This window comes from Ambystoma mexicanum, chromosome 3p, assembly GCF_040938575.1.
Source record: "Ambystoma mexicanum isolate Mex_15411 chromosome 3p, UKY_AmexF1_1, whole genome shotgun sequence".
Lineage (NCBI taxonomy): Eukaryota > Metazoa > Chordata > Amphibia > Caudata > Ambystomatidae > Ambystoma > Ambystoma mexicanum.
The window spans coordinates 707536711-707551378 of NC_090925.1; the positions used below are offsets into that span (position 1 = coordinate 707536711).

At 47.3% G+C, this 14668-nt stretch overlaps 1 protein-coding gene across 3 annotated transcripts in view; it reads right to left on the minus strand.

The window, feature by feature from the left end:
- The window catches only part of RGS14 (regulator of G protein signaling 14), a 507547-nt gene that overhangs the window by 431616 nt on the left and 61263 nt on the right, over positions 1 to 14668 (minus strand). For all 3 annotated transcript variants that reach the window (XM_069651538.1, XM_069651536.1, XM_069651533.1), the window contains exon 2: positions 7620 to 7748. In XM_069651538.1, the coding sequence (XP_069507639.1) occupies positions 7620 to 7748 (129 nt within the window). The remainder of the gene's footprint in view (positions 1 to 7619; positions 7749 to 14668) is intronic.

A 14668-nucleotide genomic window follows, 5' to 3' on the forward strand; every position in this document is an offset into this window, starting at 1 on the left:
AATGCCAGGCAAACCTCCATTGAACAAGAGTACCTACGGCAACCCCCATACACGTGTTTCAGCCTTGTTGGGCCTCACCAGTGAGGTGGAGCTGTGCCTTTCTGAGCACAGTGAGCAAGGGGCCCACGTCTGGCGAATAACAGGAAGTAATACATGCACTCACACCCAAATGTGATTATACAAAGTTCTTATACCAAGATGTGCATCATTTATGATGTCATCCTACGTGGCAAACTAAAACCTATTGAAGGGAGGGATTGGTTAGGGGAGCATATGCACCTATCGTATACATAACGGTTAACTTAATTGGTTGCCCCTCATCTGGTGGGCATACCTCTAAGTACATATAATACTGATTATAGCAGAAAAAATGGCAGCGGGTTGGGCTTCGCAACATTGTATAGCAAGTTTCTACATAGACCCTCCGATTGGTTGCATGCTTTCTGTAAAGGGAGGCATGGTATCAGAAGTATGACACTGACACAAGAGTAACAAGTTTCAAAACCTTTATTCAATTCTTGGGGTTTGGAAAAACTACCTTGCCTTGCAGCTAAAATGGTATTAGTCCCTACCATCAAATAATAGAGCAAAAACAGCCTTAGTCAGTCTTTGTCAAATCAAAATAGCCTATACTAACAAAACCTAATGCCTGCCTCATCTCTTATACAAAGATTGTGTAAAGGGGACTATGTATGCAAAGGAAAGTTAGTGTTATAGCATAAAAGATAAAGGTGGCTAAGTCAGCTCTCCTCCCCACGTTGGACAGCACGAAGTACAGCGGCCCCCGTAAACAGGATGACACACACTGGCTCAGGTCATCAAAAAAAGGCAGTTCAAAAAAGGTGAGTCGAGGCCCGCTTGGCCTTCCACATTAAAGTGTCTTAGTCCAGCTTTTAAAAAGTTCTTTCACAGTTCAACAAAAGTTCACGTAGGTCTCCTCGCAATCACAGCACTTGCAGTGGCTCCCTTGCCCAAGCTTTATTCACATTCGTTAGGGGTTCCCTTCGCCTAACTTATTTCATATTCTAGGTGTCACTCAGTCAGGCTCTGACTTTTCACTGATGTCAAAAACTTTCAAATGTGCAAGGCTTTTACCATAGCCCTCTGCAGAACCACTTCGACTTTCACTCCAGCTCTCCCTTAATGTTATTTTCCCCAATGTCTCTTGGTACGGGTAGTCCCATAACACAATCAGAAACGTTAAAAGAAATCTTCCTCTTCAAGCTATCACCTTTTAACTTCCCCTTTCATCTGGGTTAATCTTGACGATTGTGCATTTCAGAGTTCGTTCACTTTGCCACTTTATAACAAGACAAAACATTTCACAGAGACTTTCGAGTGGGCTACTTCCTTTCGCATGACCACTCCGCTACTCTGCATCACTCGGTTCACAGTGATCGGCAACTTAAAAGGTCATCACTGGTTTGCTTTCATTTGCGTCTCATCAGCATGTGCACAACCTTCAATTGTGAGATACACTGTTGTGGCTTCAATCGTTCCTGGACACAAACCGGCCTTTCATGTCTTTCACTAACTCACTGGCTGTGTGCGTGTTCTTTTCTTGTCTCTGCAGCTTTGATTCACAAGTCAAGGTTGATACTACAGGCGTTACAGGCGTGGCCTCACCTCCCCAACTCTGATGTTTGCCCGGGAGGGTCACTGGTGTCCTTGAAACACAATGCAGGTTTCTTCTTGTCTGGTGTGGCTTTCTCTGTGTCTCCTTCACGGCTTCCCGGAGGCAAGAACCTCCTGTGGGAAACTTTAGGGTTTCTCTACCCTTCCATCTCATCCCTCGATCGGGCGTCCTGCTCCAGTGGGTTTGCCTTCGCCCCGGAAGATCTGATCCTCCTGGTGTCTCATCTTGCTCAGAGTAAGTCTCTATGTTCCGCCATTTATCCGTGTGAGGGGGAGCAAATGGGTATCAGATGTATGTGATTAAGGTCAAGTGCCTGACTTTGCCTGACCCGATTAACAGGACCTGTAAAATGAGATATGCAAGTGTTAGCCTCTTTACTCTCAGTCACCCTCTTCCTCGGCCCAGTGCTTGTGTAAAAAGGGGGTGTGGAACTTGGAACATTGCAGAATCCCAACAAATAGGTGGAGTACGAGTGCGGCAAAGGGAGGGATACCGCTTCTCACATCGGTTGCCTCACCCCCAATCCCTGAAGCTCCCCGGCCCAAGTGATTCTCCTGCCTCGTCCTCCCCCAGGGTTTGGATCCAAAGGTGATGGCTGTGCCCTGGCCACCTGAGAGAGAGATCCCCGGGGACTAGTAAGTGAGACACCCTTTGGATTCTAACATTTCCCAACCTTGGACTTCTCGATTCATTAGCAGCATGTAAGCAAAACGAAACTCAGGTGCCGCAAGCAACGTCAGACTACTCCTCACTTTTCCAATTAGTTCATTGTCTCTGATCGGTCAGGCCCCAAGCCAAGGCTTCTTTGTAGATGACCTCGAAGCCTGCTCCCGGTTCTGGGACATTCAAGGGAGTGCAGGCACACTATTATCTTAGTTTGGGCTTAATGAATAGCCTTTGTTTTCAACTTCTGAATCACATGTGAGGAGACCACAAACGTGTCTATCCCAACCTTCTATTTACTACCATTTCATTCATTTGTGCTGGGTGTCATTACACTTCTCAGCCTCTGGAGACATGACGACGCCATCTTAGATAGGTTTTCCGCATCTTTAATTGTCTAATACTTGGCTCTTGGAGAGGTTTACTCCTTCACTTAATCTAAGAGAAATATGTTTTACGTACATGGCTTATCTTTTTGACTCCAATTGTGCCTTTCAATTATTCCTTGAAATAACATCCTTGATCCTAAGCCAATAGACTCCTCTTTATTCCTCACACAGAGCTGTTTTTCCAGCATCTTCTCACTCTGCAGCCCTGGTCAGTCTCTGAGGTAGCTTGAACGGTTGTAATACGAGTCCGACATCCATCTTTCCATCATGGCTGCTCAAGCCATGTCATGTACCTTGCATTTCTGAGTATATACATTTATTAATCAGCAGGTTACTTTATCTTCTTCGCATGTACGATTTCTTCATTTTCATTTGCGTGTTTCTGTTGTTACTTCAGTTACATCTTTATCCTTTAAGTATTTGCTTATCGTTGCAGTGAGTCTCAGTATCTCTCCTCTATGACATCACTCTGCTCTTGTCAGATTTCACTTATAGCTCTACGATGTCCAATGCTGTGTGCAGACATCATTCTACCCTCTCAGCGTGAGGGAACATTTGATACAGTTGTCTGAGTGAATATCGTCTCTCATACACTCGATGCAGTATTGGGATGATAACTGGTGTCCCGCATACGGCTCTTCTCCTACTGTCCCAGTATGAAGGAGGGGAGGGGACGTAGCTAGGGATAACACGTCGACCTGCTCTTCTACAGAAGCAAGCCAGTCAGCGCAAGCATAATATGGAACCACAGTAACCAGCAGACTTGTGCAGTTTTCTCGCTAATAGGGGACTGCCATCTTGGAGTGGAGAGTGTGACTCAGTTTCCTAATGGTGCGGCACACAGTAGTCAATAGGGTGCCTGTTGGTAAGCGTTTTTGCCATCATATCTATTTGTATTGTGTATTTATGTGAAAACAAATATAACGCCTGCTATGTTGGCTTTGAAATATTTCTCTAAGTGGCGCGATTTCATATTTTATACTTCACTTAATATCTAATGAAGTCTCTCCTGGACGTCATCGCGATCTCATTTGCTCTCATGAGCATGCTACTCTCGTCATGCTGACATGCTTTTCTCGGTTTGGTGGTGACTCGAGAGGATGACCTCTTTGAAAACCCATGCTTGCTATGACGCACTCAGGTGTTCCATTAGTGTCTGCTCATTCTAATCATAATTAATCCAAATCCGGCGGATCGATTCTCCTATTTCAAGAGGGGAGCTACACTAGTTAGAGACATAGGTTGTAGCAATAAGCCATCCTCCATACCTTGTAGTCCGTGTGGAGGATGTATAAGGGACATTATCCTCCAGTATTCTGCTTAATGGGTATATAAGTTGTGATGAGTTGGTAAAGAAGGTGGTATTTCATACAAAGCAAACGCCAATGGTGAAGTGTGCATGCATATAGTGGTAGTACAACTGTGTTCTATATCAGACCTATTCCAATTACAATGTTTGTAGGGCGACAACTGCCGATACTGTAGCTAGGTGTTGCCAGGAGATGCCTTCATTCAAACAATGTTTGTCTGTCTTCAATATGACGATCCAGTTTAGTTCTCTTAGCATCAGGAGGCGGTTGATGTCCCCGCCCCTTGGGAGTGTTGTCACTTGTTCAGTGATGGTCAATTTCAACTCTTTTTAAAGTGTCTCTTTTCCGCGAAATGCAATATTTGTGTGCCAAAACACTATTTATGTTCCACAACTCTCTGTCTAATTTTACATGCCGTCATGCCCACGTAGCGTAAGCCACATGGGCATGTGATCAAATATACCACATTCTGAGTGCTGCAGTTAGTGAATGTTCTTTATACCCATGGTGTCGTCCAACCAATGTCTTCCGATTTACTCCTTGCAGTCTGTGGACATACCGAGCAAGTCCTGCATGGTGCATGTCCTATTGCTCGTGGGGTAGACAATAAGGTTGTCTGTGATGGAGTCCGTTGATGGCGCACGTTTTTTCGTCTTTTGATCGCAAACCTGGGACGCTCAAGAATGGTGTCTCCCACATTAAGCATCGGCTATAGTCGGTTGATCTCTTTCTTGAGTTGGCTCACTAAGGGGGAGCTCCAGTTGGATTGCCTTCTCTGGCATGTTGGGTTGTTGGTGTTGCTGTAATGTAAGCTCACGTGGTACATTACCAGCCCTTTTGCGGGCATGTCAAACTATTCTTTTCAGGTATCTTGGGACCATGAATTTGTCGCTCAGTTTTGTCTGTTGCTCATATATATGGTCTGATCGAACAGTTCCTTCTGTAATGTAAGAATGCAGTGTTGCAACCAAGCATGGACTGAATGCAGAAGCAAGTCTAGCCTACGACTGTTCGGTACATATAAACTATCTGGGCAACACAGAATTCTCAGCAGCATGTTTCTCCTGTATTTACCATTACCAATGACAAACACTGTACAGTGAGTATACTTCATACATCGTAGCAACATCGCAGAAAAGACAGTTCCTGTGGTCCCAAAGAATTCGGGAATTATTCTGGATAACTTCCCGATTCACCAGTGTATCTCAACATTACCAGTTCAGAGGAAGACTAGCCCTGAAGACGACGATACGTTTGTCGAAACTAGCCAGCGATCAGCACCAAAAGTTCTCTGGCCTCAGCGCTAAGTAAACACCATAATTAGTCTTAGCTAGTAGAGACTTTAGGTATTGTCCATACCAGGTCAAGTACTTGCTCTTGCATGTTTACTAAACTCCCATTGCAGATAGAACTTGGACAACACTTTAGTCTAATGCGCCGATGCACACGCATGCTTCTCATAAATGACACAATCCTGCCCAGAAATGATATAGCAGAGTTGTGGGAACTAGGTTTCCAACACAGTGCTAAAAGTAGAACCATTGTCTAAAAGCACCCATGTGCTTTATATGTATACCCATATGTGTCAAATGTATGTATGCAACTCAAGTATTGAACTCTTTATGTGCCTATGTGTTGACGTATGTATTTTTATATGCACTTGATTACATGTAACACAATTAATATATTTTGGTCTAACAAAGTCATGATGCATATCTAGCTTAGGCTGGTTACTAATAGGTACATCTGTCATTAATGTACACCTAGTTTTAAGGTATTCAAAACTGATGCCCAATTATAGGGCATTTTCTATTAAAGAGTCGCCCATAAAGAGTTTGTGTGTTTTAACATCTATCATAAATATCAAGTTAAAAAAAATAATCATTTTTTTAATCAACCAGTGTTTGATAAAAGAAATGATCTGTTATTACGTGGCTAGCCTGGAATTTTGTGTCAGCCAGTCTAGCCCTTTCTTATTGTGGCATACATTTTTTTTACTGGGTATCTATAATAAACCAAGCATGGTATGTGCCAAGTCTGGTATTTTGGTGCAGCCAGTCTAACCATTTCTTACTATGACATAGCATTTGATTCTGTGCATCTATGATAAAGCAAGCATACGTGTTTTACGTGTCTAGACTGGACTACATTGTGCAGCCAGCCTGGACATGTTTTTTATAGTCAAATGTCATTTTTAAAGGCAAAGCCAACAGGAGTATGTTCTTATGTAGGGATATTGCCATGTACTGGCACAGCCAGTGTGAACATGTTTTCTTATAGAATGATTACTGCCATTATTTGCAAAGCAAATAGAAGTATGTTCTTAGGAATTCTGGCATTTATTGGTTCAGCCAGCATAGAAATGTATGGGTACAGCCATTGTGAAGACATTTAAAATCAGTTAATACTGGCACATATTGTGGACGAAGGCATCACAAAAATGTGTTGGGAAATGCTTGTGTGTACTGTTGATGACTTGCAAAATGTCTGGATTTTGACACAGTTTTAAACCGAAAGTCTGCTGTTTAATGCACCATTTTAACCCAATATTTCAAACAAAGCAATCTCTGGGGGAGCGAAACACCACCAGTGTGCTAGGTTAGTTCGGGCTCTAGCTCTACGCTCATCATTCTGGCATATTTGTGGAAACGATTAATGCCACTCCAATAAAAAAAATTCACCCGCCGACACTGGATTTAAAGTGACCATTGCCGGCATAGATAGGATGTCCTATCTATGCCGGCAATGGTCCCTTTAAATCATATGCATGAAGGCTGAAGAGCTTCATGCATGTAATTTAAAGTGACTGTTACTGGCATAGATAGATGGTTGCAGCAGCCTCACGCATGCGATTTACACTCACCATTACTGGCACAGCCTCATGAAAATGGCATAAAGTGCTCCTGTGTGGTGCACTGTTGGGGCCTTGGCCTCATTTCTTTGCAAAAAGTGTGCTGCAAAATGCATCATTATTTCAGCACATTCTTTGTTTTATTCTGGGGGGCAATCCCCCCCCCCCCGGAAATCCCCTTATTTTTTTTGGGGGGGGGGACCCTTGGTCGCTTGATCTATTTTGAGGAACAATTTAGAATCCTCCACTAAAAACATTTACCACCCTGCGAGGGCCTGCTTACCCATAAATCGTTTCGAAATCTTGGTGCCCCTTCAGGAGCCACCTGACCCCCCCCCCCCCTCCCCCACACACACCAAAAGATGGCTCTGCCATTGAGCGGTGTCACAGTACGCCTTAAAGCCCAACTGTAATAGCAATGCCAATGTTATGCTCAGTGCGGGCGGTAGCCTTTGAAAAGGCGTGTGCAAGTGTTTAGTTTAGTTTGCGAGAGAGATCCGTCGAATAAGAAATGGCCAGTTCCCAGCACCTGCCTCCCTTTGCAGTGAAAGTCATTGCGTTGTAGTTTGCTATTGGAAACATTTGTCGTCAGGAGAAGATAAACGAGCGGGAGAAAACCTTTGAACCCACTGCGGTGCTCTAATCCGTGGTGAGCATAGGGGCCAGACAAGGGGATAGGCGTGAATATAATTGGGGAGACAGGAGGGGCGTGAAAGGACTCGGGGAGGTACGCTAATTCATCGTGCAAGAATGGTTCATGCCAGCCTCACCTGACCGGCCTCCAGCGAGCGAGTCCCCGAGAAGGTTCTGGAGAAGCTGAATTTCTTCTTCAGGGTGAGGAACCGAGTCCTGGTGCTACCGAAGTCCCAGACGCCGAGGTCCATGAGCGGGAGCGAGCCCTAGAGACAAGAGCGAGGCGTTAGACGGGCCTGCTGCGACAGAGCGCAAGGTGTGAAGCGCAGCCTCACCGCTAGGGGCGAATCCAGACACCAGCCCACTGGTGTGCAGTGGCGCAACACCAGGGCAAGCAAGCAAACACACACACACACCTTGCTGGAGGGGGCATGGCCGCATCTACAACATGGCTTGTGATGACACAAAGGGACAATTTGGTGGCAGCCCCGCACATGAATACAACTTTTACACTACCTCAGAGTGCATTGGCTGCGGTAAGTTGTCACCAGCAAAAGTGTACTGCTTTGAACTGTACCGGCGAAGCTATGAAGACGCATACACATCCAAGCCCAGGGAAAAACCAACGGCCATTCTCAGAGCAATGCTTGGCAGGCAATGGCACCCTGGCCGATGAACATTAAAAATAAGATTGTACTCCAATTTCTTTACAAACTGCACACACTGCTGCAGCACTACACATTTTGTGGAGCTATATACATTTAATAATCCTATCAAGTGTGCCAAATATACTTCATAGCAGTGAAATGGTAAAGAAAGTCTGTAGTCCCCAATTTCCAATAATGGCCTGTTTCTAGGTCGCTGCAGATGTGTTGCAGCAAAGTCTAAAGCTGGTGTCAGAGCCTCCCAAGCAAAGCGCTGCAGGTCCAGGGGTCAAGGGCGAGGATGCTGCTGCCATTTGCTCATTAGGAAGACCATCCACTCTTTCTTGGTGAAGCGGTTATAAAAGATTTATAAAGCGCGCAGTCATCATGGTGCTAAAGCAAGAATGAAGGGACTAGAAAAGATAGATTTTCAGCCAACGATAAAACAGGTCGTGCTCTTTAATAGTTCTCAGAGTACGAGCACTAGAATTCCACAGCTGAGCTGCAGACACTGAAAAAGAACAGCCACCAATACTGGAGGCCTTAAAACGAGGCACAGAAACCAGACATGCATCAGCTGAACCAAGTGCCTGAGCCCGAATACACGACTGAAATGTCACCTGCAGGTATTCGGCTCCGGACCAATAAAACACACGGTGGACCAAACAGAGGGCTTTAAATTGGATGCGCTTGACAACAGGAAACCAGTGAAGGTGGCAGAGTACCGGGGGAATATGGGCGCGCCTAGGTATTCTGTTACTTTGCATTCATATATCGCCTTGTGTACCATTGGTATAGTCTCAAGGCGCTGGTAGGTTGAACGCCCTCGGGGACCAAAGTTCAAGTCAGTAGAGAGAATAGATCGAGTCAAAGGTGCGTGTACGCAACGGATATGTGTGCAGCTGGTGTGGCATTCGTGTGATAGCTGCTTTTTAGCGGTAGGTGTAGTGGTTGGGAGATCAAGAGTATGTGTTTGTTCTAGTTTTTATCCAGCCCGAATCTGGCTGTGTCAGGCCTGAGGGGAACGCCTAGGCTGGAGGGTGTGCAATCAGCAGTGTTTAGTTAGGGTGATGCACCCACTCAGGGTACTGGCTCCTCCCACCAGCAGTAGACCCTCTTCTCCTCCTCAGGAGGCACTCCCTGCTCTGGTCAATGCATCTCCGGTCCTTGGTTGTCTGAGAGTGAATGGATCCCCATTGGGGGTGGACCTCTATTCTAGCCACAAAGAGGTCTTGGAAGCACCCACTCCTCTAGACTTCCCTTAAGCAGCATACCACGATGTTGCATCTTCCGCCCCACTCCCTAAACGATCCCACTGCCAGCAGTACCCAGTCAGTGATACAGGGGCATATCAGTACCAAGATCCTCCCTGTAGACTTCTGTAGCGCCCACTTTGCATGGCTAGGGTCCTATAGAACAGGGTCAACTTGTGGTGGAGGATCACAATCCTTGATCCCTATATCACTGGCAGCCCACTACTGGGGGAAGCTTGCACTGCTGGATTCCCATTGCACTAACAGTGCATTTCTAGAGGTATGTCACACTGCTCCAGTGCTGTAGATCCTAGGGTACTACTGGGGGAAGCTTGCACTGCTGGATTCCCATTGCACTAACAGTGCATTTCTAGAGGTATCTACTGGGGTCAGATAGTACTGGGAATCACCACCTGGAAGACGCTTGCTCTGCTAGATTCCTGTTGCACCAGCAGTGCTTTTCTGGAGGTGGGTCACACTGCTCCGGTGCTGTACATCCTAGGGTACTACTGGGGGAAGCTTGCACTGCTGGATTCCCATTGCACTAACAGTACATTTCTAGATGCAGCTTGTAGGAAGCTTGCACCGCCGAGGTCAGATAGTACTGTGAATGTCCATCTGGGGAAGCTTGCACTGCTAGAGCCTTGGAGCACTGACATGGGAGCGTCGGTAGAGGCTTTCACTGCTATAGTCCATAGCACTGCCTGGCCTTGTGAGCAAGCTCGCACTGCTAGAATGCTTTAGCCCCAGCAGCGTTCCTCTGGAGGAAGGTCACATTGATGGGATCCTGTAAGCAGCCAGGGGGGAATGCTGCTGGAGGGTCCTGCAACCTTGCCAAGGCATTTCAGGAGGAAGCCATGCTTGGAATCGTACAGCAGTGGCATGGCATCCCTGGTGAGCCCTATTGCACGGTCAGGGCACCCCTAGTGAAAGCACACCAGGGAGGGGCAGAGGGAGAGGGCTGAGCCACAGAGCTGGAGTCCTAGCCACATGCAAAGTTCTACTAGGGGCCCATCACACTCGCCTGCACCGCTGGATTAATGTCAAAGGGCTCAGGCCAAGCATCTCTGGCCAGGTAGGCTGGCGAAAGCTCGCAGTGCAGCCGTGTTCAGCTACCCAAGCACTTGGCATTCCACCGGCTAACCCGGCTCACTAGCATGCACAGGCCAGGCCAGAGCAGGACGGGTCAAAACCAACAAGGCAAAGGCGAATGCACCCGCTGTTTTAACAGTTCCAGAAGAGCATCAATGTGCCCCATTCCTGGCCGTCAGCCCTTTCAATATGTGGCACCCCTGTGCCACTGCACCACTTGATCCCCCTTGAGCCGGCTCTGCCCCCATCAGATGGCACAGCCAGGTGTGCCAGCACGCAGCAGGCACTGAACGAAGAATCGGTCAATGTGCCCACTTGGCATTGAGCCAGCAGCCTCTCAGAGTCGGTGGCATCCATGCCGGCTCACCAGGAAGCTATAACTACTGTGTTTCTGTATCCTATGTCTAGCACTGCTGGTGGTAGCTCACACTGCTAGAGTTTTACACATCACCGGATTAGTGCTAGAGGCTTTCATGGTCAGCAGATTAGTGCTAGAGTCTTACACTGGCAAGCACTGCTGCAGCCCTTTATGTCAGACAAGGTGCTGCTAGAGGCACAAACTGCTAGAGACTGACAGGGCGCAGGTGTAGGGTGACCAGACGTCCCGGTTTTCCCGGAACAGTCCTGGGACATCACCCTCCGTCCCGGGATTCTTTTTAATTTTATAAACCCCATCCCAGGATTGGAAGGGTGGCTGGCTCTGGTGCCGGTTTTTGCCAAAACACGATTTTGAAATCCCGAAACCGGGCCCAGCGTGACTCTTCCTGCACGTGAATGGGGGCGTTTATGCTTTTCACCCCCCCCCCATTTCCTCCCCCTTCCCTCCCCGCTCAGTCTCCAATGAGAGGAGTATGCCTGTGAGCACACACACCCTACCCCCTACAATCCCTGTAACAGGCCAGCAACACAGAAGTAGGAGTACCGTTTTATTTGTATTTACTTTAGTTCTATGGCCTGTGTCTATGTCTATGGCCTGTTCCGTTTTTATCTGGTCACCATATGCAGATGGGTCTCTAGCATTACTAGTGTAACGTGGTAGGAATGCTCCCACTGCTAGAGTCCTACAGCAATTACAGAGCACCTCTTGGGGAGTACATGCAGCGGGACTCAGCGTCCAATAACACCGACAGTGGCGAGTGCTCATACTGCGGGAGTGCCAACGAATGGAGTGTGCTGCTGGTGGAAGATTACAGCGCCGAGTCCTGTGAACCTGAACTCTCACTGCTAAAGAAACCTCTGACGATTCTGATCCTGCAGCCATAACACTGCCCCACTGCAGCAGGCTCACACTGCAAGCATCCTGCAGCATGCTCAGAGTGCTGCTGGAGTCGTGAGGCACTGATGGAGAAACCTCTGTAGCCCTGCAGCAATGCTCACAAGGCCCCAGTGCAAAAGTATTGAGAGTGTGGGTCTGGAGGCAGCTCACATGGCTGGTGTCCTAAAGCACTGAAGGAGGGCCCTCCCTAGCCACCCACTGGACTGTAGTCTGTGCTTTAAGTGTGGTGGTAAAGGAGAATGAGTGATTAGGCCACGCCCCCTCCCAACAAGAGACCACCCCCCAGCCTTTGCATTCAAGGAGCCATGGTTAAAGAAATGCATGTGGCGGTCGCTGAACCTCCCATGAAACCCTTTAACCACACGGCTCTTTCGATGCAATGGACTGCTGCGTGATGTCTCTTTATTCCAAAATTGGAGGATGGCTGGGTTGGCCAGCCTCTCCTTTTGTTTGAGTAAAGAGCTAACATGCTAATATGCAGCGGAAGCCCTTTAACCAAGCACAGTTAATGGGCTTCCTGCTGCAGGTTGGTTCTTTACTCGGAAACAAAAGGAGAGGCTGGCCAACCAAGCCCTCTTCCTGTTTCGGAATAAAGAGACATCACGCAGCAGGTTTAGCTGAAGCGCTGCTCGGTTACATGGCAGACTTCAGGTGTAAGCATTTCAGATTACAAAAAAGAAAGGAGGATGCCGACACCTGCAGGCAGCCGTGTAACCGTGCAGCGCTTGGCTAAACAGCTGCCTGCGAGGTCGGCATGGCTGCGGCTAGTCAGTGTGAGACCCGGCAGAGGCCGGGTTGGGAGTCCATCTCAGAGAATGATGGGACTTGGCACCAGGTAGCCCCGGCCAACTTAAAGCCCTGGCTGTAGTGTCATGCATTTCACAAGTCCATGAGCTAGTAACCATCGCTCACAATGTACATTTCCTCGAGCAAGAGTTCAGCCTGAGAAATGGTCAATGGTATCATTCTATATCGAGCAATACTGTAGTCTAATGAAGCAAGCATGAGTTAGTGTCTTTACTTGGTGCATACTTCATTCTTTGAAGTGACCCCAAGGTTTGAGCGGCAGCTAAGGAAACTAAGGCGCAATGATGTAAAGTGATCTACCCACGATCCCATAGTTTGGTCAAGTTAGAAAGCCACGATTTGAGCGGAGGAAAAAGATGTGGTTGTCTGTCTGTCTTACAATAATCTTTGTCTTTACTTTGGCTCCAATCTTTCCTTTACTCACCACGTCTCTCACGTCTCGCTCCTGTCGCTTTCATCTCTACAATAATCATAAAGTTGTCGTCCTTTTACTTTTCACGCTACTAAACTTCTTATCTCTTCTCTTATTTTCTCACAGCTCTTCTATTCTTCTGTCACACTATTTGGTCTCCCATCTTCTCAGCTTGCTCCTTTAAAATCTATTTACCATTCTTCCAGGGGCGCCGAGTACGCGGGTGCTCTGGGGCCTGGGCACCCGCCGGCAGAATGAAGTCAGGGCTGAACCCTCCCCACCCCCCGGGCCGGAGAGAAGAGATGCAGTATGGATGGCCCTTTGTTCCATCCATACTGTGTCTTTCTCTGGCGGCCCGGGTAAATGCCGGAGCCGTGTAAAAGCCGGGTAAAAAAACTATGTTTAGAATTTTGGGACAGATGCAAAGCAAGAGGGGTGCACAGATGTAGAGGTACACTCAACCCAAAACGATTTTTATAAATTGAGGGACAGAGGCTCTTGCTTTGCATCTGTCCCTCAATTTCTAAAAATCGTTTTGGGTTGGGTGTATTTGTAAATCTGTGCACCCCTCTTGACAAGAGGGGTGCACAGATGTGGAGGTACACCCAACCCAAAACGATTTTTAGAAATTAAGGCACAGATGCAAAGCAAGAGGTTGCATCTGTGACTCCATTTCTAAAAATCGTTTTGGGTTTGGTGTATTTGTACACATGTGCACCCCTCCTGGCAAGAGTGGTGCACAGATGTAGAGGTACACTCAACCCAAGACGATTTTTATAAATTGAGGGACAGATGCAAAGCAAGAGCCTCTGTCCCTCAATTTCTAAAAATCGTTTTGGGTTGGGTGTACCTCCACATCTGTGCACCCCTCTTGCATTGCATCCACTGCATCTGCGGCGGGAGGGGGCAGAGCGCAGAGACGGTTTGCATGTCTCCGAGTGTGCACGTGGTGAGGGTGAATACTATGGGCGGGGAACGGAGGCATTGAGGGAGGGAACTCCCCTAAATTCTAAGGAAGGAAAAAGCGCGGGAGAGGGGGCGGGGGTAGGTGGGATCACCTTCTTGGGGAGTTTGGGGGGGGGGGGGCAGTAGAATGTGATAATTCGGCCTTTTCAAGACCACACAAATCGGCCGAAATAAATCTGTCTTTTTTGTATTTGTTCTTCAAAATGCGGAATTATCACATTGAACCCAGTATGGACCTTGCCGTACTGTTATCGTTGTTCAGTGTAATTACCATTCAATGGGACAGTACTTGGCTGCTGTAACTCTAATGGCGCAGAGCTATTGGGCTTCTATAGAGACAGTAACAGCACTTCTCAGCAGGGATGTGTAATCTATATGAGCCAGCACTTTCTATCAAAGCTGCCATATTTGAAATGGGGCAATGCTGGTACTCCTCAGTTAGCTCGCTATACTCTTGATGGGGTAGTACTGCTGTTTCCCAACAGGGCTTCTATAATTGTTGAATCTTCTCAGCGGTTATACTATGCTTTTGTTGAGGCAATGCTAGTTCCTTTTAGTGGGCTGCTATACTTTTGTTGCTCTGCCTTTTGAGGGCTACTACAACCTGGATGATTATAGAGGGGTGGAGTAGGGGCAGTGATGGCTTACTGGAATGCAACTGGAAGGCTTAAATCTCCTCAATTGACTTTCGTATATGCAGAGCAAGCAAGCCAATGTTTCCACTGTTCTGCACCCC